The sequence below is a fragment of the Pelodiscus sinensis genome, chromosome 4 (genome assembly GCF_052426305.1).
Source record: "Pelodiscus sinensis isolate ZL-2025 chromosome 4, ASM5242630v1, whole genome shotgun sequence".
NCBI classification, from domain to species: domain Eukaryota; kingdom Metazoa; phylum Chordata; order Testudines; family Trionychidae; genus Pelodiscus; species Pelodiscus sinensis.
The window spans coordinates 33,703,407-33,724,748 of record NC_143055.1 but is presented as its reverse complement, the minus strand read 5'-3'; the positions used below and the strand labels follow the sequence as shown (position 1 = coordinate 33,724,748).

At 39.8% G+C, this 21,342-nt stretch overlaps 1 protein-coding gene across 2 annotated transcripts in view; it reads left to right on the top strand.

Annotated features, from left to right (window-relative positions):
- The window catches only part of PPARGC1A (PPARG coactivator 1 alpha), a 513,653-nt gene that overhangs the window by 437,146 nt on the left and 55,165 nt on the right, over nucleotides 1–21,342 (top strand). For both annotated transcript variants that reach the window (XM_006138159.5, XM_006138160.5), the window contains exon 2: nucleotides 24–203. In XM_006138159.5, coding sequence (XP_006138221.1) covers nucleotides 24–203 — 180 coding nt within the window. The remainder of the gene's footprint in view (nucleotides 1–23; nucleotides 204–21,342) is intronic.

Genomic DNA, 21,342 nt, shown 5'->3' with positions numbered 1-21,342 from the left:
TGTTTCTGTTCTTTTCCGTGCAGTGTGCTGCTCTGGTTGGTGAAGACCAGCCTCTTTGCCCAGATCTCCCAGAACTTGACCTCTCTGAACTAGATGTGAATGATTTGGATGCAGACGGTTTTCTGGGAGGACTCAAGTGGTACAGCGACCAATCAGAAATCATTACTAATCAGTACAGCAATGAATCATCAAATATATTCGAGGTAAGGGAAGCCAATCCAAGAATACATTTCAGATTGCTTCATGTTTTTACCAGATGGAATGACAGTCTTCTAAAAAAAAAAAAAAAATAGATGATGAAATACAGTGGTGACATCTGCTGTAGCGTCCAACTGACACCCTTAATCCTCATGATCAAAACCAGACTTCTTATCTGGAGAAAAGAAATGCTTGGAAAAAATTAAGTGGGATTCTGATTCTGGAATGAAAGCACTGAAGAGATAGCAGGTTACACTATGGCATAACATCGAGATATTGCGAAACAGTGCTGCAAAGAAAAACAAAAGTTGAAACCTGTTTATCATCTTCCATGCTCATTTTGAGAAAATAGACGCAGTGGAATATAGCATGTGTTAATGGCTCTTTAATGTTAATACATTACTAATTGTTATTACACCTACAGGCCCCAAACGGCCCTGTTGAGCTCTGTGTTGTACATGCGCATATTAAAAAGTCTTCCTTTCTAAGTATAAGATGAGGCCATAAGTGGATACAACAAAGAGACTGTGGGGATCCAGCAGATTATTCTGACTGGCATAATAGTCAGTGGTCATGGCATGCCAACTGGCTAGCCACTGGTGTGTGTTTTGTAGACATAAGGGAAGAGTGCAGTCTACTTAAATACACCTTGGCCCCCACTGCAGTATAGGAGATGAGTTATACCCTCTTTGCCTCAACTACTAATTCTCTTTTCCTGTGTAAGACCTCAATATTTTCTATTACTTAATTCTCAGACAACCATGCCCCTCTTGAACCTTAATTTTCTTTCCTTCTAGTTGGTAGTAAATACAGTAGATCATCCTCCAGCTGAGAAATTGGGCAATAAGACATTTGATGAGCTGGCGGGAAGACCTTGTACAATAATACGCCATCACCTCCACTTCACCTCTGCCCAGCAGATCACAAGCATGTCCTCTCCAGAGAGCACTCCTGGTCCACTTACTTAGGGGAATCCCCAAAATAAAGTTTGTTAAATTTAATACCTAACAAATGGAGATAAAATATAGCCTTCATGAAATACTCAGGGCCAAAATCAGCTATTACTTACACTGGCATAAATCCAGTGTAATTTAACTGCAGCAAATGAAGTTACTCTGGATTAACACTGATGTCAGTGGGAGCAGAAACTGTCCCTCTGAGGCTTGTCTTTCCATCAGTCACAGTGGTGTAATTCAGGCGTCATTCTATTCAAGTCTGTTGTATTATACTGATAGAAAGCCAGTGCAAGTGGAGCAGAAGCTGGTTTTCTATCTCCGGGGAGAAATTTTGAAACACTCTGAAGTTTTGTGAAACTTCAAAAAATTGTAAGTGTTCTGCTTAAATTTCAGTTATAGCAAATAAGTACACATGCTATAATCCTGTAATTAGGCTGCTCTGATATGGTATTCTTAGAGGGTCAATATGGGAAGGTATTAATAATATTTCTAAAATGTTAAAACAGTATTCTATGAGAGTTAATGCGTTAAAACTCCTGCTTCGGAATGAATCGCTAAAACCCAAATGTATTGGCTGAAGTAAAATCAGCAAAGAATTGTCTTCTAAAAATTAAGGTCCTGATTCTGCAAGGTCCTAAGTGTGTGTGTGTAACTTTAATACATTTAATCCCAATGGGATTGCTCACTCCTTAACGTCAGACATGTGCTTATGTATCTTGCTGAATCGATGCCCACATTTACAAAGGACAGCGTTGTCATTTATTATACATGCTGATTCCATTCCTGAAGATCAAAATGATATAATCTTTAAATTGTCTTGGCTGGTGAAAATCAATATTGAGACTTTGGTCTGTTGCATGGCTTTCAAAGTAAGCCATTTGTGGGTGCATTTGGAGGTGCAGGGCATTAGGGTGCAGTAGAAAAAACTAGATGGAATACATCTAGGGAAGTGCATTATGAGGCCGCAACTAACGTGTGAGAAACCTAGTTTTGGAGGAGTAGTGTTTTTCCATTTTCTTTACCAGACAAAATTCTGCCATTGTTTACTCAAATGCCACCCTCAGACTCCAAGGAATTCACTGACTTGAATTACAGATTGCACTGAAGTAACTGAGGGCACAGTTTGGCACAGAGACAACTTACTCTGAGGGGCAATATTGTTCTCTAATAGCAATTTGCCATATTGTGACATAAGGATAACACTGTTTTCAGTCTGTCATGTATTATATTTAAACTGCCTGAGTTGGTGCACAATATGTAGAGCTAGTGGTCTCTCATGTGGCATTGGGATTTAAAGTAATAGTCACATTAGTGTGCCTGTGTCATACACCAATATAGACAGACGTAGGAGTATTATGTCTACAAGGCAGCAATTACAAGAGACTTGAAAAGTGCAGTGGACACTCTTTCTATTCTGGACTAATAGTTGCTTTCAGTTCTCAGATGTAAGCAGAGTTCTGACACAGACTAGTAGGCCCCCTCTGCCACCCCCACCCTCCATAGGAATCGGGGACTGTTGGCAGCCCTAGCACACCTCTGACACTTTAGCCTTAGGCCTGGCATAGCAAGTGTCAAGAATTCTTCCTGCATGCTTGCAAGTGTTCAGCATATGCTAAGACACAGATTTTCAAAGGTATTTAGGTTTTGCTCCATTCAGCATTGCTCTGTGCTATGGATTTAGGAACCTACATCTCATTTTTAAATGGGATGTAGGCACTTAGGAACCAAATCCAACTAGCAGTCTATGATATTTGGACTCCTACACTCCTAAATCACTTTTGGAAATGAGAATTGGGCTCCGAAATCAAATAGAGATAGCAAGGCTGAGCACAACGCCACCTAAATACCTTAAAACTACTGGGCTTGAGTTATTCTACAGTTGCACTGTTATCACACAACCATTCATGACTGGTCAGAATATCACCCATTGTGTGCATAAGCCTGTGCTAAACTACATGTGATACAGGCTATGGAGAAAGGAAATGTCCCTGTACAGCTTCTGGCCATCTGACTGAAGGTTACACATATTCCATATCTTGGTATCACGTTAATAATTTCCACCCCTACCGTTCTTTCTCATTATGTAGTTCCAAGAAGGAGGGGAATGAAGCAGTTGTTTTCTCATTGGGTAGGTCATAGTGATTGGGCAGTTCAAACTGAGTAATAGAAAACTTTTGTTTCTGGGCCAACTTCTTGCAAACTTTAAACCCTGTCCTCATACTCCATTATGCAGCTGTATATGAACTATTTCCTGTCTCTGCTGCTCCTTAATGAGACAACTGGGGGTGCTCAAGAACAATAAAAGATGTGTCCTTTCTTTGGGGAATATGTTGGTGATGCTCAGAGACAAACTATTTGTCTTGGCACAGAGAATGGGAGCTCTACCTAGTCTCTTGTTTGTTAATTTCTGGATTTTTCTATATTGACTAGCTTTGGCATTTCAGCTCTTTCTTTTTGAAGAAAATATAATAATTGTATCTTAATTATACTGGAACAATATGTTTTAGAAGCCTTAAAGTTTTAAGAGCTCTATTTGAGAGCTGACTGCTATGAAAACATGAAATGTATTCCAGATATTTTCAAAATGAAATTGCAAACAAAAGATCGAAAGTAGAAGCAGCACAACAATAATTGAAAACCTAACCTTAAGTGAACCACTCTTTCCTTTGAGTTACCAACATATTACTTATGGCACTGTCTAGGTGAGGGCCTATATTTGCAAAAGCGACTTAGCCTGAAGCATCTTCAATGGGACTTGTATTTCAGAGGATGCATATTCTGCACATTTGTCTCAAACTGAAAATTAAGTTAATTGACTCTTTGAAAATAGTGTGGTGTAGGAATAATAATAATAAATAATTATTTAATATAATTATTTATTGTAGTGGTTACAGGCAAACTGAAAACATGACCCTATTAGATGGTGTACAAACATAGATTAAGAGATAGTCAAGTTTACAATTTAAATATGCTGAATTTAATGAGAGATTACAATTCAGATGTGATTCTAAAATGGATGTAGAATAGATATTTCTGATTCATCACTACACTACTCCATTTTTATCCCAGTGCAAGTGGGATTACACTGGCATGATAGTGGAAGAACACAGTGATAAATTCAGGCCTTACTGTTACACTAATGTTGCATGTTCTTTACCATTGTTATACATGTGCAGACTAAAAGTTAATTTTCTTTTTCTATTTCATTTTCTCCCCTGACTTTCATTGCCTGCAAGTCTGACCATTGCAAATGTATGTGAAGGGAGCTTTTACCCCTAAGGGCACTGTCTATTGACATAAGATCATGCGAGTAAATGGTTAACTGATCCTGTGTGACTTGTGTAGATGACTTTCTTTATCATTCACTTTTATGATATGATTTTGAAAAAGCTGACTTTCAAACATTATATTTGTAAAAAAACTGATTCTGCTGCTTTTTATAAAAAATAAACTAGTTTCATTTCTTAAAGTTATTGCTATATGAAATGTGGAGGCCTGTAGATCTTTGGGTAATGTGGATTAGAAGGTTTTTTTGTGTTCTTCCTTGGAGATGAAAATTGTTACCTCCTGGGGTGTTCTTCAAACATACCATACCGTATTTTATAAGCTTAGTCACATTTGAAATTATGTATAAAGAGTGGACAGCAGTATACAGAGGACAGACAGGTACCGAAGATAAGTATACACTGTCTGCATCACTCAGAAATAGATCAATGGAAGTCATCTGAAAAGAGAAAATGCAGCTAGGCAATGGCCAGTTAAACTCTAATTTCGCAGTGTAGTATCAAAAAGAATTTTTAAATATGGTGTTGAGACAAAGTACTTTTCACTTTAAAACAGATTTAATAAGACCTGAGGTTTGAGGTCTGCCCTGAACTTAATTGCTGTTTTTTGTTACATTTGTAAATTAAATTTTCTATTTTTAAACAATTGCTTGCTTTTTTTAATTGTTCAGCATAGTTGAAGTTACTTTCAGGACTGTGTTTTCTGTTATATATTTAGAAAGCTGAATAGGCTACAGTGTTTCACTGTGGGCTGCCAAAAATGCTATATTACAAGCAAGTGAGAATGAGGGAGTGAGAAAGAGATTCACAATGAATTGCATACTCTGTTGTTCTTGGCAAAGGAGAAATTTATGAAGATAAATGACTGCTTATCCATTTGGAATGGTTTGCATGAAGAAGATGATGGGGGGCTTTTAACACTATGAGGTTAATTTGCATCAGTTCAGATTATAAACTCTAAGCTTCAGTGGTGCTGCCAGTCTTTGTTACTACTCCAAGTTATTCATTTCAGGTTTGAAGCCAGATTGATTAATGAATTACCAGATCTTACGTAAAATAACTTGGCCTGACTTTTAAACAACCACCAGTGTTTTCTTTGCCAGTCTTGTGACTGGTGTTAATGGGTTTCCAGGGACTGAACCTCTATAGATTTTTCTGAACTGGCCTCTTCCAGAATTTTTTCCACTTTTTAATTTTCTCCAAAACTAGTAGCCCAAGGCAGGCAGTTCAAGGAGATACAATCTTGGGGAAAAAGACATAGTAGTCAAATCCTTGATGGCTGATGCCCTTCAGTGCCAATTCAGCATGATTTATCATAGCCATCTATTCAGCACAACAGAGTCTAGAGGTGAGCCGCATGGTGTACCTCGCACAATATGCATAACTAGAGCTCTGAACTTTGAAGGAAAGCCTCAGAGCTATTTGCAAAGTGCTGGTGCTTAGTGAATACTAAATTACATTTAGGAAATAGTCTACTGCTACCAGTTATACTTCATTTTTATTCTTGACACAGACACCTAAATCAGAGAACAGTAACATTTCAGAGATTATGGAAGCAGTTTGGGTATGTTCCAACACTATAATAGGATCAGAATTTTAAGGCCTTTTTTATTATTACCAATAGTCACTTAGTTTCTACTGCAGTGTACTTTGTAGGGAATTACAGCTTTTACTAAAAAGATTAAAATGCTATTATGCAAATGATTGCAGTATGTTATTATGTTTACAAATTAACATCCATGGCTCAACACACAAATTAACTAACTATTCCATCTATATTATTAAGGGTTTAATAAAGTAACTGTTGATAAAAATGGGGCGGTTGGAACAGTTAATAGGAACTGATTGTGATTTAACATAGAACTTAAACATTGTGTTTAATGTTCTAGATGGTATAATGGCAAAATAAAGCTTATCAAAGTGCTTAAATGAATTGAGATTGTGTGAACAGCACAGCAATGTGTCTTAGGAAGCATAAACCAAATAGTTCTGGACAATAATATATAGTGTGCAAAATATCAGTAAATCAAAAGGTAACACCAGGACCATCGTATACAGATACATACATTACTATACTAATATATAGTTTATTAAAATTCAAATTACTGTATGTTAAATGTTTCATATATTATAAACATGTCTAGCATACTTGGCATACCTCTAAAATGCATCTTGCAATGAATTTTTGCTATGACAAATGGGATTTCACTGCAGAGAGTATCACTGTATGACAAAAGAGGGGAAGGTTGAGTTCAGACTCAGATGGCTTTACAAACAGTACTGCAAATTGCTATTCCTAGCAGTTTATAAGAGATCATAAAAGCAAGCAGATAAGAGCCACCAAGGTCCTAGAGAAATGAATGTATAGTATGTGGTTACAGGATAGATTTAGTACAGAAACAGATAACATTGTAGGTTTAGTACAACAATAAATATAAAAGGAAGAAAATGCAGATTTGAGGGAGGAAACTTTATAAGAACAATAAAAGATAACATTGCTATAATAAAAAAATTAAAACTGAGACCGACCCTCAGTTCCAACGGAACAGAGGAGCGGATATAGGGCAAAATAGCAGGTAATGGAGCAGTGGTAATGTAGCAATGACAGCTATGTTATACAAATGTGTTTACCTTTACAAATATCTTTGGCTTGAGTTGTATAACACATTAATAAGAGTTAAGAATGAGATTAATGGGTAACACTGCATACCCTTGGAGCTCTGAGTCTACTGAATAAGTGCTTCTCAGCAACAGCATTACATCTGTATGGCAGGTGAGTGTAAGCTATAATCCGCCAAAAAGTTTGCTTGGGTTTAAAAACTCTCAAGCAGTAAGTGCAATTTATTTTGTTCCAAGCAGCTACTATGTTATTGGGAAGTGTTTATGCAAATTTTCTATATCTTGCTTTAGCAAGGTGCATTATTTCTTCGTTCTCTTTCCCAACTGAACAAACTGTGCTGCACTGTACTAGTCCAAATTTGCCTCTGTTGAAGTAAACTCTTGTAAATTAGCTGAAACCTTCAGGCAAAAAAGAACCTGCAAAATGAAGGGAGAAAAAAAAGACCAATTTCTTTGAGAGCTTACTGTTTGATGGCTTAGTGGCCTTGTACCATTCCCAGGCATGTGCTCAAGAAAGAGCACACAATCAGCCACGCAATCCTGTTATGCGTATATTCCATTGCACTTCCCAACATTTCACTTGGTGTGGCCAAAGTTTCATGTACTCATCATATCTTTACTCAGCCTAACGTATGTTCCTTTTGCAACAGGGAAAAATAACATTCACCCAGAACAGTGGTAAAATACTGGCAGACAAATGGCTTGGCCTATGTTAAGAGGCTTTTAAGGACACACTGTTCTACTGTGTTCCCACCAGTCACATATCTAAATACAAACTGGTGTCAGTTGCCATACAGACAAAAATGTAATAGTCTCCGTTCACATAGGTCATCGTAAATCTGTTTTGGTCACAGTCAAACTGCACATCTGTTTTAGTGAGATGCAGCTTCTTAAAGTGGCTTTTGGACTTCATAAGCACACAAACAACCAACCCATAAATTGCCACTGCTGGAGTTATTTTGAATAAGTGTATACTGTTTCATATTTATAATGGTGAGACTTCATAATATTCACAGTGAATATATAACACAGATCAGTTCAACAAGCATGAAATTGTATGTTGTCAACTTGTCACATAAATAGAGCCATATTCTGGCTTACAATAATGTCAAACTAAACATTTTCCCCTAGAATTGCAGAAAGGGTCACAAAAAGTAGGAAGGTAGCTTTTCCTTTTGTGAGATACACAGTCTTTGATGTTCAGAAGTAAACATTGTTGTGTGGCTTTTTTCTCTTTCTCCCCATTTTTTGACTTACTTAGACAAATGCTAATTGGCTAAACTGCTAATCTTTCCCCCCAAGTGCAGTGTATTCTTTGTTGTTGTTGTTTCTATTTTTGTACTGCACATCAACACTAATTGCTACTAAATGCTCCAACTTAACCCTGATATGCTCTCTTCCTCCTGACCCATCTCATTTAACATTAACTCAGGCCCATGCTATTAAAGGAGGATAAAAATCATGGCTAGGCTTAATGTATATTTTGTTTTCCGCAATACCACCAACCTATTATAAATGCATTTTGGGTGTGTCAGATGGAAGGGTTTGCTGAGGCAAAGTCACATAGGAAGAGATACTGTATATAGTGTTGACTTTATACAGTGAATTCTTTAAATAAATAATTCATCCAAGCAACAGCTTTCCCTAATGACTCTAATAATTACACATTAAAAATCTATGACTGAAATCTTAGTTGTACAGAATATGAAAAGGCTGTTTTCAAACATTCTGAACAACACACTTCCAGATGAAGTCAGTGAGAGCTGTGAGTGCTCAGGGCCTGACCTTTAGCTTCTGGCTTCTGGTTATACGTATGCTTTTTTGTGGGTACACGAATGCACGTACATGTTTTCTGTGTACTAATGTCTCTGATGTGTAAGTGACATATAACAGTGGAACATGCAGGAGTTAGAATTTGCACAGAACTCCACTAGGAGCACTTCTGTATGGATCAGTGAAGGACAGGTGTAGGCCCCTCTGGAAATCAGACTCTATAAAGTGTATAGGAAATGTCTTTGAATGCATTTTACCTACTGATACTCAGACATGAAGAGTTTTATTTCATAATAGAGATATTAATTTGCAGTTTGTGATAGGGATGAGCATTGGAGGCTGTTGGTTTGGCTTTTTGCCATACCTCAGTCATGTGTGTTGGTTTTTAAAGTACAAAACCAAAAGTTGCCTCACATTTTGGATTATGTTTTGGGTAGGCCTATTAGAACAGAGAGTTTTTTCTGTGAGGAACCCATATTCTAGTCTCTCATTCTTAGTTTTACTCTACTTCTTGATTTATGACACCACCATTGAGCTGTCTGAATGGATTATCACCATCACATGAAGACTAGAAAGGGCAAATTTACCACCTGTATCTCATGGAATTTGATACAGAGGGCTGAATCCCTGACAGACCTAAATCTGTAGGTGCTGAAAGGTAACACAGAGAATTTCCACTCCTATTGACTTTTGTCTGCAATAACAGCTGCTCCTTGAGGGTTCTCTACAGACATTCATCTGGTCCTTATACTAATACAGCAGGAAGCCTGCTAAACAACCAGTGGGGCCCCTGGATGATCAAGATACAAAAGGAGCACTTAAAGACGATAAAGTCATTGTGGAGAAACTAAATGAATTCTTTGCTTCAGTCTTCACAGCTGAGGATGTTAGGGAGATTCCCAAACCTGACCCGTCCTTTGTAGGTGACCAGTCTGAGGACTTGTCACAGATTTGGAATTAATTGATAAACTTAACAGTAACAAGTCACCGGGACCAGATGGCATTCACCCAAGAGTTCTGAAAGAACTCAAATGTGAAATTGCAGAACTATTAACTATGGTTTGTAACCTATCCTTTAAATCGGCTTCTGTACCCAATGATTGGAAGATAGCTAATGTAGCACCAATATTTAAAAAGGGCTCTAGAGGCGATCCTGGCAATTACATACCGGTAAGTCTAACGTCAGTACCGGGCACATTAGTTGAAACAATAGTAAAGAATAAAATTGTCAGACACACAGAAGAACATAATTTATTTGACAAAAGTCAACATGGTTTCTGTAAAGGGAAATCATGTCTTACTAATCTGTTCTTTGAAGGGGTCAACAAACATGTAGACATGGGGGATCCAGTAGATATAGCATACTTAGATTTCCAGAAAGCCTTTGACAAGGTCCCTCACCAAAGGCTCTTACGTAAATTAAGATGTCATGGGATAAGATGGAAGATCCTTTCATGGACTGATAACTGGTTAAAAGACAGGAAACAAAGGGTAGGAATAAATGGTAAATTTTCAAAATGGAGAGGGGTAACTAGTGGTTTTCCCCAAGGGTCAGTCCTAGGACCAATCCTATTCAACTTATTCATAAGTGATCTGGAGAAACAGGGAGGTGGCAAAGTTTGCAGATGATACTAAACTGCTCAAGGTAGTTAAGACCAAATCAGACTGTGAAGAACTTCAAAAAGATCTCACAAAACTAAGTGTTTGGGGAACAAAATGGCAAATGAAATGTAATGTGGATAAATGTAATTTAATGCACATTGGAAAAAATAACCCCAACTATACATATAATATGATGGAGGGCTAATTTAGCTACAACTAATCAGGAAAGAGAGCTTGGAGTCATCATGGGTAGTTCTCTGAAGACGTCTATGCAGTGCGCAGCGGCAATCAAAAAAGCACACGGTATGTTAGGAATCATTAAAACAGGGATAGAGAATAAGACAGAGAATATCTTATTGTTCTTATATAATTCCATGGTACGCCCCCACCTTCAATACTGCGTACAGATGTGGTCTCCTCATCTCAAAAAAAGATATACTGACATTAGAAAAGGTTCAGAGAAAGGCAACTAAAATGATTAGGAGTTTCGAACGGGTCCCATATAAGGAGAGATTAAAGAGACTGGGACTTTTCAGCTTGGAAAAGTGGAGACTAAGGGGGTATATGATAGAGGTATATAAAATCATGAGTGGTGTGGAGAAAGTGAATAAGGAAAAGTAATTTACTTGTTCTCATATGTAGCAAGGGGATTCCTTCGTCCTGGCACGGGAATGCGTAATCTGCCCCTGTTCCTCCCCGAAACCCTCCTTGCCTCTGTCCATTCCGTTAGCCGCCCCTGCGGTCCATAGTTCCTAGTCCACCTCCTCCAAGTCCAGGACCTCCTGCCTTGCGAGTTCCCCTGCCTCCTCGGGCCAGCGTGGCGCTGCCATGCTCTCCGATCGGGTGGCATCCCCGGACTCCCCATGCCTCTCCAGCCCCAGCCCCGGCATCCACCCCTGGATGGCACCCTCTGCGGGCTGCTCTGGGCTCACCTCCCCTGTCTTGGCCAGCAAGTGAGTTGTAAGTGCCGCGCCAGCCCCCGCTCTGCTCCCCTCTCCTTCCCTTCCTCCCTCCTTTTGACTCTCCCACCCAGCATCCTCATGCACCACGCTTTCGTTGCCCCAGCCTCCTCCCAAGACGTCCACGGCTAGGTCCCTCCCTGGGCCTAATGCTGGCTGGGTACGTGCCGGACTCTTGTGCACCTGCGCGGCACTGCCGCGGCTACCCTCCGGAGTTCCCGCCGCCTCTGTGCTCCTGCCACCGCCTGTCGGGTTGGGCCGGCCACTAGTGCAGGGGCGAGTGCCCCCGTCACACCATAATATAGGAACTAGGGGCCACCAAATGAAACTAATGGGCAGCAGGTTTAAAACAAATAAAAGGAAGCTCTTCTTCACACAGAGCATAGTCAATCTGTGGAACTCCTTGCCTGAGGTGGTTGTGAAGGCTAGGACTATAACAGGGTTCAAAAGAGAACTAGATAAATTCATGGAGGTTAAATCCATTAATGGCTATTAGCCAGTATGGGTAAGGAATGGTGTCCCTAGTTTCTGTTTGTCAGAGGGTGGATACTGATGGCAGGAGACAGATCACTTGATCAATACCTGTTCAGTTCAGTCCCTCTGGGGCACCTGGCATTGGCCACTGTCGGCAGACAGGGTACTGGGCTGGATAGACCTTTGGTCTGACCCAGTATGGCCATTCTTATGTTCTTATATGTTTTTATGGATTATTCAAATAAGGCAAACCGGGCCTGCTGGTCTCCCTTGTGTGGGTTCTGCTTAACCTAAAACTGGAAAGAAGGACTGCTGGCTCATGGGATGATTTTAATGAATAAGACCCTTACCAAATTCAATCACCGCTCTCAGGCCACTCATCTCATCGAAATAAGGGTGGCACTACCATGACCCTCCCTCCCCACATGCCAAAAGAACCATGCAGTCCCTTTAACTTCCTTTTGGGTCAGGACCCTCAGTTTGAGCGATGCTGATCTTCCCTGTGAAATTTCTATTGTATAGGATAAAAAGCGCACACACAGAATATTTCATGGGGAGAGACCAGATTTCATGATCTGTAATGCATTTTTTGTGATCATGAATATGGTAGGGCACTGTCTATGAAAAAACAATGCTAACCAAAATCTGAAATATCTGTTTGGCTGATGACATCAAGTTTTCTCAGTGAGATGTTCAGAGGACTTCCTTATCAGGAATTTGGGGTGTGCTAAAAACTACCCCCAAGTAAACTCATCTCTGAGAAGGAGATAATTCGTTTTTCTCCCAAATTGCCTTCTGAGCCTCCACAGTTGACAGATCTTTCATAAGCCAGTCACTGAGACAAGAGAACTTACTTTGGTGAAGTGGTACCTTCCACCATAATGTTGAACTTGGAGAAGACACCAGGAGTTGATCCAAGGCTGAATAGTAAAGTGATGATTGAACATTCTCTTGACCCAGAGCGGAGCAGAAGTGTTTCTGATACAATGGGGTGACAGGGTTATTTTACATAGATGGTTTCTAGGAAGTCTCCAGGTTCCACTTTGATATGCTGACAGTTTTCTCTATTGTTTATCCTTCATATAAATCACCTTGGCTTTCTGTTTACCAAAGCTAGTGGAAGGGGCTCCATTTGCTCAATTCTATATACAGTAAGAGTACGTCTAGACTACAAGCCTCTTTTGAAAGAGGCCTTTTCCAAAGAATCTTTCGAAAAAACGTCTTTCGAAAGAGAGCGCTCAGGCTGTCTGGATGTACTCTTTCGAAAAAGCCCTGTTTGCATTCAAGAACACCTTTTTTTCGAAAGAGCACTTTCAAAAAAAGGCCGCCTTAATCGTAAAATGAGGTTTACGACTGTCGAAAAAACTGCTGCATTCTTTAATTTCGAAAGAATGTGGCAGCAGTCTAGGTGCAGGGGAAGTTTTTTTTGAAAAAACCCTGTAGTCTAGGCATACCCTAAATGACCAATTCAAAGATTGTGTGTGAGAGCCTCCATTTCCATATGTCCCATTTCACCCATTCTGTTAGGCTGCCTATTCTTTGATAGGTGAATTAGTGGGATAAGTGCATGGCTGGAGAGCATAGCAGACCTCTGTTTGGAATGGCCTTCCAGGGCATTCCACTAGTCCACAAGGGAATTGGGACCTTACAAAAGGAGCCAAATGGCAAGTGGAAGAGGAGATACAATACTTCAGAGATTTCCTCTTTTTCTTCTGTAGACTTTGCTTAATTGCCTTCCCTCCCTTGGAATAGGTTACAGCGGAGGAATTGGACATGAGCAAAAGTCACTATTTTCATTAGCAGGAAGGTTTTTGGGGAAAATGCTGCCAGTTTATCTCCCCCACTACATCTGGAGAAAAAGCCAAAATTCATTTGTTTCCTTATGAGTGTGAAAATGTTCACAATTCTAACACCTCTGAGCTTTCCATTTGCAAAACACATCCCTTTCTAACTAAGTATGTTAATTTGTGTTTGCTTATACATGATTTTAACATTACCATCCCTTATAATTTCTTCGCTGTTGATCCTGCTGTTGCATATAAAAGATCAGTTCAAATGTTGTTGGAGACCAAGTCTCCCATTTGCAAGTTGTCTCTTGAGGGGAAGAAGATAACACTTCAAAAAAGAGGGTAACATTGCAATAGGTTTCTGCTTCCTATGGCACAGTCTAGAGCTTCACAGACCAGCACCTTATTATCTGTGTTTTTCTTTAAATCCAATCTGACACTGTCATTATCAGTCTCAGATAGGTGAACAACATCTGGGTGAAATAAACCTGTGCCAGTAATGGCCTGCAGGGGCTCTTGTTAGTTAATCATCCCTGCCTTGCCTTTGATTACTTAATTTGTGTGTCTAGCCATGAAGGAGCCCCCAAGAGCCTCTTGTTAAAAATCTGCCAACAGATGGATGATAGGAAGATGGGGATGATTTCTCTGCCTTGGATGGAATTCATACTATCTTTGATAGTGTTGAATCGTACGTAATACTTCATTTGGGGTGGGATCTCTGTGTTAGAATATTGGCAGTACATTAATCTCTGTGCATTTAGCCCTTCAAAGCATCATCAGTGACTCAGCTCCCTAAAAGTTCATATACATTAATTACATAACATTACTTTTGATTCTTTGGTTAGATGCTCTTGTAGTTTGTCTGCCACCACACAAATTTGATTGTGTCAGAACCTACTATTTTTTTCTTGAAGACATCATCATCACAAATACTATTATTATTATGTAGAAATTGTGCCTAAGGACCACAATCAGGGATAGGGGCCCCAGCGAGTTTGGAAGTGTACAGAAACATTAAATAAATGTCTCTGTCTCTTTCTTGATATATTCTTGGGAGTGCTAGCCTCTTCTGTCAATCCAAATGACAGCATTCAAAAATATTGCCATCTCAAGAGCATTAGCTCCTAGTGGTACCGCTAACATATAAGAAACTGGGAGACTCGGTTGTTTACACTGATGTGGCCTTCCCTTATTTTACCATTTTCCCAATTAATTGTAACTTGCCCTCTGTCAATAGGATACTTAACTGTGTACCAGAACTCCTGTGTACTAGCTAGTTTTCTGACCAGAATGCATAAGGATGTACAAAAATCCATCCACACTCCTTGTGCCTTCTAGTACTTGCTTTTGGGAGTTCAGTGATAGATACCGATTTATTGTATTTCAGCACTGCTGTTATGTTTACAGCAGATTTAAGAGTTTACATTAGGTCACAGTGCTATCTTCCACTTTTCCTAATTCTATCTCCTGGCAATCCCTCAGTTACGCAGTTGCGATGACTGCCCCGTCCCAAAGGGAATTTGTGTCAATTTCTGCAGGGACAAATCCTCCCTGTATTAAATGTCTTCGCAATATTTGATCAGACGAAATTTTGACAAAACATTCTGTCTACATACACCAAAAAAGATTTTAAAATGTGCTTGAAGGTAACTGGATGTTGCCTGTACCTGGCTGATAACTGAGCCTGTGCATCTATGTAGCATTATCCATGCCTTTTTAATTTGTCTTTGAATGACAAATGCGTATCTTCACTGAGTCAGCAAAAGAGATGATACCCTGTAACAGCACTCCTGGCCCATCTATGGCTTTTGTAATGGGGAAAAACAATTGGTTTGGCCTGAATTTTTCCCCTCTCCCTTTCTGCCCCTCAAAAAGGAAGACATTTAAAAGCTAATTTAAACAAACCTGTAAAAAACAAAATCCTTCAATATCTTGTCGAGAGCACCCTAAATTCTGAATGTGTGACAGGCAATCTCTGATCAAGAATCATCTATTGTTTCTTTAGAACCAGAATAGCCCCATTTGGGTCCTGATACATTCCGTTTTCAGAAAGAGTTATGGCTCTAGATCTTTGTAAAACTGATCAGTTTCACACTGCAGGCATTGTTGTATCATCTGCCAGTGTTATCATGAATTTTGAGTGTGACTACCTCAAAGAATAAAAGAAAACACATCCAAAGCAACTACATTTCAGTGAGAAACCATGCACACACAAATCAGCCCAGATTTGCTTGAAAGGTTTGCAGACTTTTGAAGGAATGAGTTTTGAGTTTATAATTAGACAAGTTTTGCAGTTCCAGTTTTCATTGCAAGCATTTCACAGAGCCCTAAAATGATACCCCTTTTAACTTTGTAATGGCTAAATGATAAGCCAGACCTGCCTCATAAATGAGATCTTGGCAAAATACCCCTATGGTGTGGCGACAGTCATTCATAATAGTACCCATGTCTCCATTAGCAGAGAATTTAAAGTATTTATGGGAATAGAAAGGAAAGATACAAAACACCATTGATTGCTGCTTAACATTGACATGGCCCTGTGACTGAGGAGAAAGGCACTCCTCCCATTCTCCTCACACACTGGAGCCTGGGAGGGCACAGGCTAGTAGATTTTGTGTGTGCCACACCCACAGAGGGTCACGGGGGGGGGGGGGGAGGGGGAACAGAGCACCAGTGTGCGCTACCCAATAGTGAGGGGAAGCCCTGAGCCTCAGGGGCCAGATCCCCACCGCTGTTATAAGGAGTTATGCATTGTTATACATTGTAGGCCACCGTTCATCCCTTAGTTGTTCTTCAGATGCTGGACTGTCAAGAGTCAATTTGATAAACAAGCTAAGGCTATCAGCTGCTTTGCCTGTCATCTAGAAGTGTTAGAACTCACAGAATGAACAACAAAGTTAGTTACTTTGCTGCTGATTAGCAAAAAAGAAAAACTCAATATAAAGGTGTGATGACGAATGAAAGTAATGCATGCATTTTTTTTTCTGTCTCTGGAAGTGGGTAGTCTTGTAGTTGTTCAATATGAGGCGCTCAGGAAAAAAGAGCCCAAACCTGAAGTTTTTGCACAAGATAAGGATGCACAGAAGCTATCCTATTTCTTTTTAGACTCCGGTATTTTAAGTATTATCCTAATTCAAAAATAAAAGCGTTTTCTTTTACAGTAACATGGGTGAAACTGCTGCATGTAGTTTTCACCCTCAATAAGCTTAAGCCGCGCACCTTTCTCTGACCCAAGGCTGTGCTTTTGTCAGAGTGTTTACTAGTCTTCCCAAAATACATTACATAAAGAGGCTATGAGAGGCCCCATTTAAGCATCTTGTTCTTCAGGAAAAGCCATTGTACCAGTATACCTCTCCTTGCTGCCTTTTAGTATAGCTCATTCCCCTGTGAGGTTTTATATATTAATTTCTGTATATATTAGTGTATTTGCTCACTTTCAAGGCCATACATTACTCAGCCAATCCCTATATATCAATCCTTTCCCCTTTTGTTCTACTCTGCCAGTAATGCCATCTCCAAATGTTCATCTTTCATACAAATATTTCAGTGACTCTGTTCATGCTACTTCTTGATTCATGAATTGCTCTCTCAACGCTGAGTTGAGGGTAAACCCACTATTCTCACCTCATTTAAGCCCCACTGGCAAACTAACTTCTGCAAAGCCAACAGTAGTGGAAGCAATTATATATACAGAGAGACAGAGAGAGAGTGTATATGTATATAATATGTGTGTATGTAAATTCTGAAATTTCCCTGGGCAATTTATTACAGAGGTTAACAAAAACTCCTACCTTTTATGTACTTGAAAAGAGTTGTTATATCCCCTCTCTCGTCTTTAAAATAAAAAATTACTTTGTTTTCATTCTTTCCACATAGGTCATGTTTTCTAGATCTTTAATCATTTGTGTGGCTCTTCTCTGGACTTTCTCCAGTTTGTCCACATCTTTCCTGAAATGTGGCACACAAAACTAAACATAATACTCCTATTGTGGCCTAATTACTGTGGAGTAAAGCAGAAGACTTAATTCTCATATCATGCTTAAGCACTCATACATATCCCAGAATGACATTTGCTTTTTTTTGCAATAGTGTTACACTGTTGACTCATATTTAGTTTGTGATCCACTGTGACCACTAGATCCCTTTCTGAAATACTCTTTCCTAGACAATCTTTTTCACATTTGATAGGTGTGCAACTGATTGTGCCTTCCTAAGTGGAGTTCTTCGCATTTGTCCATATTGAATTTCATCCTATTTACTTTAGAACCCTTCTCCTGATTGTCCAGATCTTTTTGAATTTGAATCCTATCCTGCAATGCACTTGCAACCTCTCCCAGCTCAGTATCTTTCACACACTTTGTATGTATACTTTCTGTGTTATTTTCTTAAAAATATCCTGAACAGAACTGCATGCTGCAGGACTCCACTCACTGGATATGTCTACACTACAAAGTTTTATTGGAAAAATGCCTGTTTTTCCGACAAAAATTGAGGAAAGCCCACACTGCAATTGCATTCTTCCACAAAAAAATCGAAAGAACAGAGTATTTTTTCCAGGATTGGGAATCCTAATTCTAAGAGGAAGAAGCCTTTTTGCGAAAGAGCTTTTTCACAAAAGGTGTGTATGGATGGGGAAGAGGGAGTTATTTTGGAAGAAGAGGAAAGAAGAAAAAGCCATTCCGCCCATAGTAATCACAGCGAGAGAGCGTCCATTCAGTCTGGACACACACTTTTGAAAAAGCAGATTGCTTTTTCAATGCACATTTGCAGTGTGGACACTCTCTTTCAGAAGAAGTTTTTTTGGAAGATCTCTTCTGAAAAAAGCTTCTTCCAAAAGAAGCCTATAGTCTAGATGTAGCCACTATGCCCTTCTAGCTTGACTATGAACCACTGAATAATTACTCTCTGGGAATGCTTTTTCAACCAGTTATTCGCCTCATTTATAGTATATTACTCTACTTAAGACTCCCTAAACTGGAACAACATACAGGACTATGTAGCACTTTAAAGACTAACAAGATGATTTATTAGATGATGAGCTTTCGTGGGCCAGACCCACTTCCTCAGATCAAATAATGGAAGAAAAGAGTCACAACCATATATACCATATATATGTCATCTTATACCTCCAGATCAGCGGCACAGCCATGGGTACACGCATGGCCCCACAGTATGCTAATATCTTTACGGCTGACCTAGAACAACGTTTCCTCAACTCCCGTCCCCTTTTACCCCTTCTCTACTTACGCTACATCAATGACATCTTTATGATCTGGACGCATGGCCAAGAAACACTGGAGACATTCCACAGAGATTTCAACAACCTACACCCCACCATTAACCTCAGCCTGGACCATTCCACACGAGAGATCCATTTCCTGGACACCACAGTACAAATCAACAATGGAAAATTAGACACCAGGACATACCACACTAATACCAACCCTGGTACTTTCCCTTGCAACAAACCCCGCTGCCAGCTTTGTCCACATATTCACTCTGCTGACACCATTATAGGGTCTACCCAAGTGAGTTACAAGATCAAGAATACATATTCCTGCGCCTCCAGAAATATAATCTATGCTATCATGTGCCGAAAGTGTCCGTCTCCTATGTACATTGGACAAACGTCTCAGACCCTTCGCCAAAGAATCAATGCCCACAAAACAGACATTAGACAGGATCACAAAGAAAAAACAGTTGCTTGTCATTTCAACCAGAAAGGACACAGTCTCAATGACCTGCTAACCTGCATCCTACTTCAGAAGACATTCAAATCTGCACTTGAAAGGGAATCCTCTGAACTGGCATTCATGCTAAAATTCGACACTCTCCGCACGGGACTTAACAAAGACCCCAGCTATCTTACACATTACAAAGATAGCTTCCCCAATTATCACCTCTAATACTATTAACTCACAGACATTTCCCCTTCCCCACCTCTAATATCATTAACTCACTGGCATTCACCTTCCTTCTCCCCCCCCCCCCCCGCCACATCCTCCTTCTGTTCTGTAATGTGATTTGTCCTTTTCATGTGTGTTCATTTTTTTAAAATTGTATCCTTTGGTATATATGGTTGTGACTCTTTTCTTCCATTATTTGATCTGAGGAAGTGGGTCTGGCCCACGAAAGCTCATCATCTAATAAACCATCTTGTTAGTCTTTAAAGTGCTACATAGTCCTGTATTTTGTTTCAGCTACACCAGACTAACACGGCTACATCTCTATCCCTAAACTGGGACTCTCTGATCCAGCAACTTCTGTGGTTTCTGCACCAGACAGCCCTGGGGGGAGGGGGAGAGTATCTCCAGCAGCACTGGGAACCCCACAGTTCAGCTGGGAGCTGCGAGAGCTCTGGTGGTGCAGGGAGCCAAATGGCAGAGGGCTGTCTGGCAGTGTGGCTGGGAAACTCACTGCAGGGGAGTCTGGCCAGGGCTGGCAGCACAATGGCTGTGCGTGAGGCAACAGAGGCTGGAAGGAGGTTCAGCAGTAGGCTGGGGGAATGATGGCAGGAGATCTCCCCTGGTCTGACAAATCCTCTCGTTGAGGACTAGTCAGGTCCCAGGGGTGCTGTATCAGGGAGATCCAACCTGAACTATACTATCTATGTTGTATTTCCCTATATTGTTTATGAGACGGTCATAAGATCATATCAAGAGCTTTACTAACATCAAGGTTTACCACATCTACCACTTCCCCCTTATCCACAAGGCTTGTTACCCTGTCAAAGACAGCTTTTAGGTTGGCTTGACATAATGTGTTCTTGACAAATCCTTGCTGGCTGTTACTTATCTCCTTATTATCTCCTAGGTGTTTGCAAAATGATTGCTTAATTATTTGCTCCATTATTTTTACAGATACTAAAGTCAAGCTGACTGGTCTGTAATTCCCTGGGTTGTCCTTCTTTCCTTTTTATAGATAGGTGCTATATTTGTCCTTTTCCAGTCCTCTGGGCTCTCCCGTCTTGCATGAGTTTTAGAAGATAATCACTAATGCCTAAGATAACTTCTCAGTCAGTTCCTTGAGTATTCAAGGATTTATTTCATCATGCCTGGTGACTTGAAGATATCTAACTTACCTAAGTAATTTTTAACTTGTACTTTCAGTATTTTAGCTTCTTATCTTACCTAACTCACTATGTTATATATCCAATTGTTACTTACTTTTTTTTTGGTGAAAAATGCCACAAAAAATCATTTACCACGCTGCCATTTCCACATTGTCTGTTATTGCTTCTTCTCTTTTCCCTCCAACTCCCTACCATTGCCTAATGGGCCTATCCTGTCCTGGGTCGTCTTCTTGCTACTAATGCATTTATAGAATATTTTTGTGTTACCCTTTATATTTTATGTTTTTGTTTCAGAAAAGTAACAATGTTAATTTATATATTTATCTATTTATTTATATATATATATATGTGACTATGAAGGAAAGATTTGAGAAATCTTATTATATATGTTAGAAATGTACACCTGTTTGTCTGTCTGTCTGAGTCCGTTTGTTCAAGAACTCCTCCTAAACAGTAAGCACAAATTTGGTATGCAGCTTCCTCTTATCATAACTTAAAGCAAGACCAGAGTTTGGTTGTGCCAGGACTATGCGATGTGTCTGGAATTCAATTGTTTCTCATAAAATGGAACAGGAGGGGAGTCTGGCAGGGGGGAGTTATACTATAGAATGACCAAAT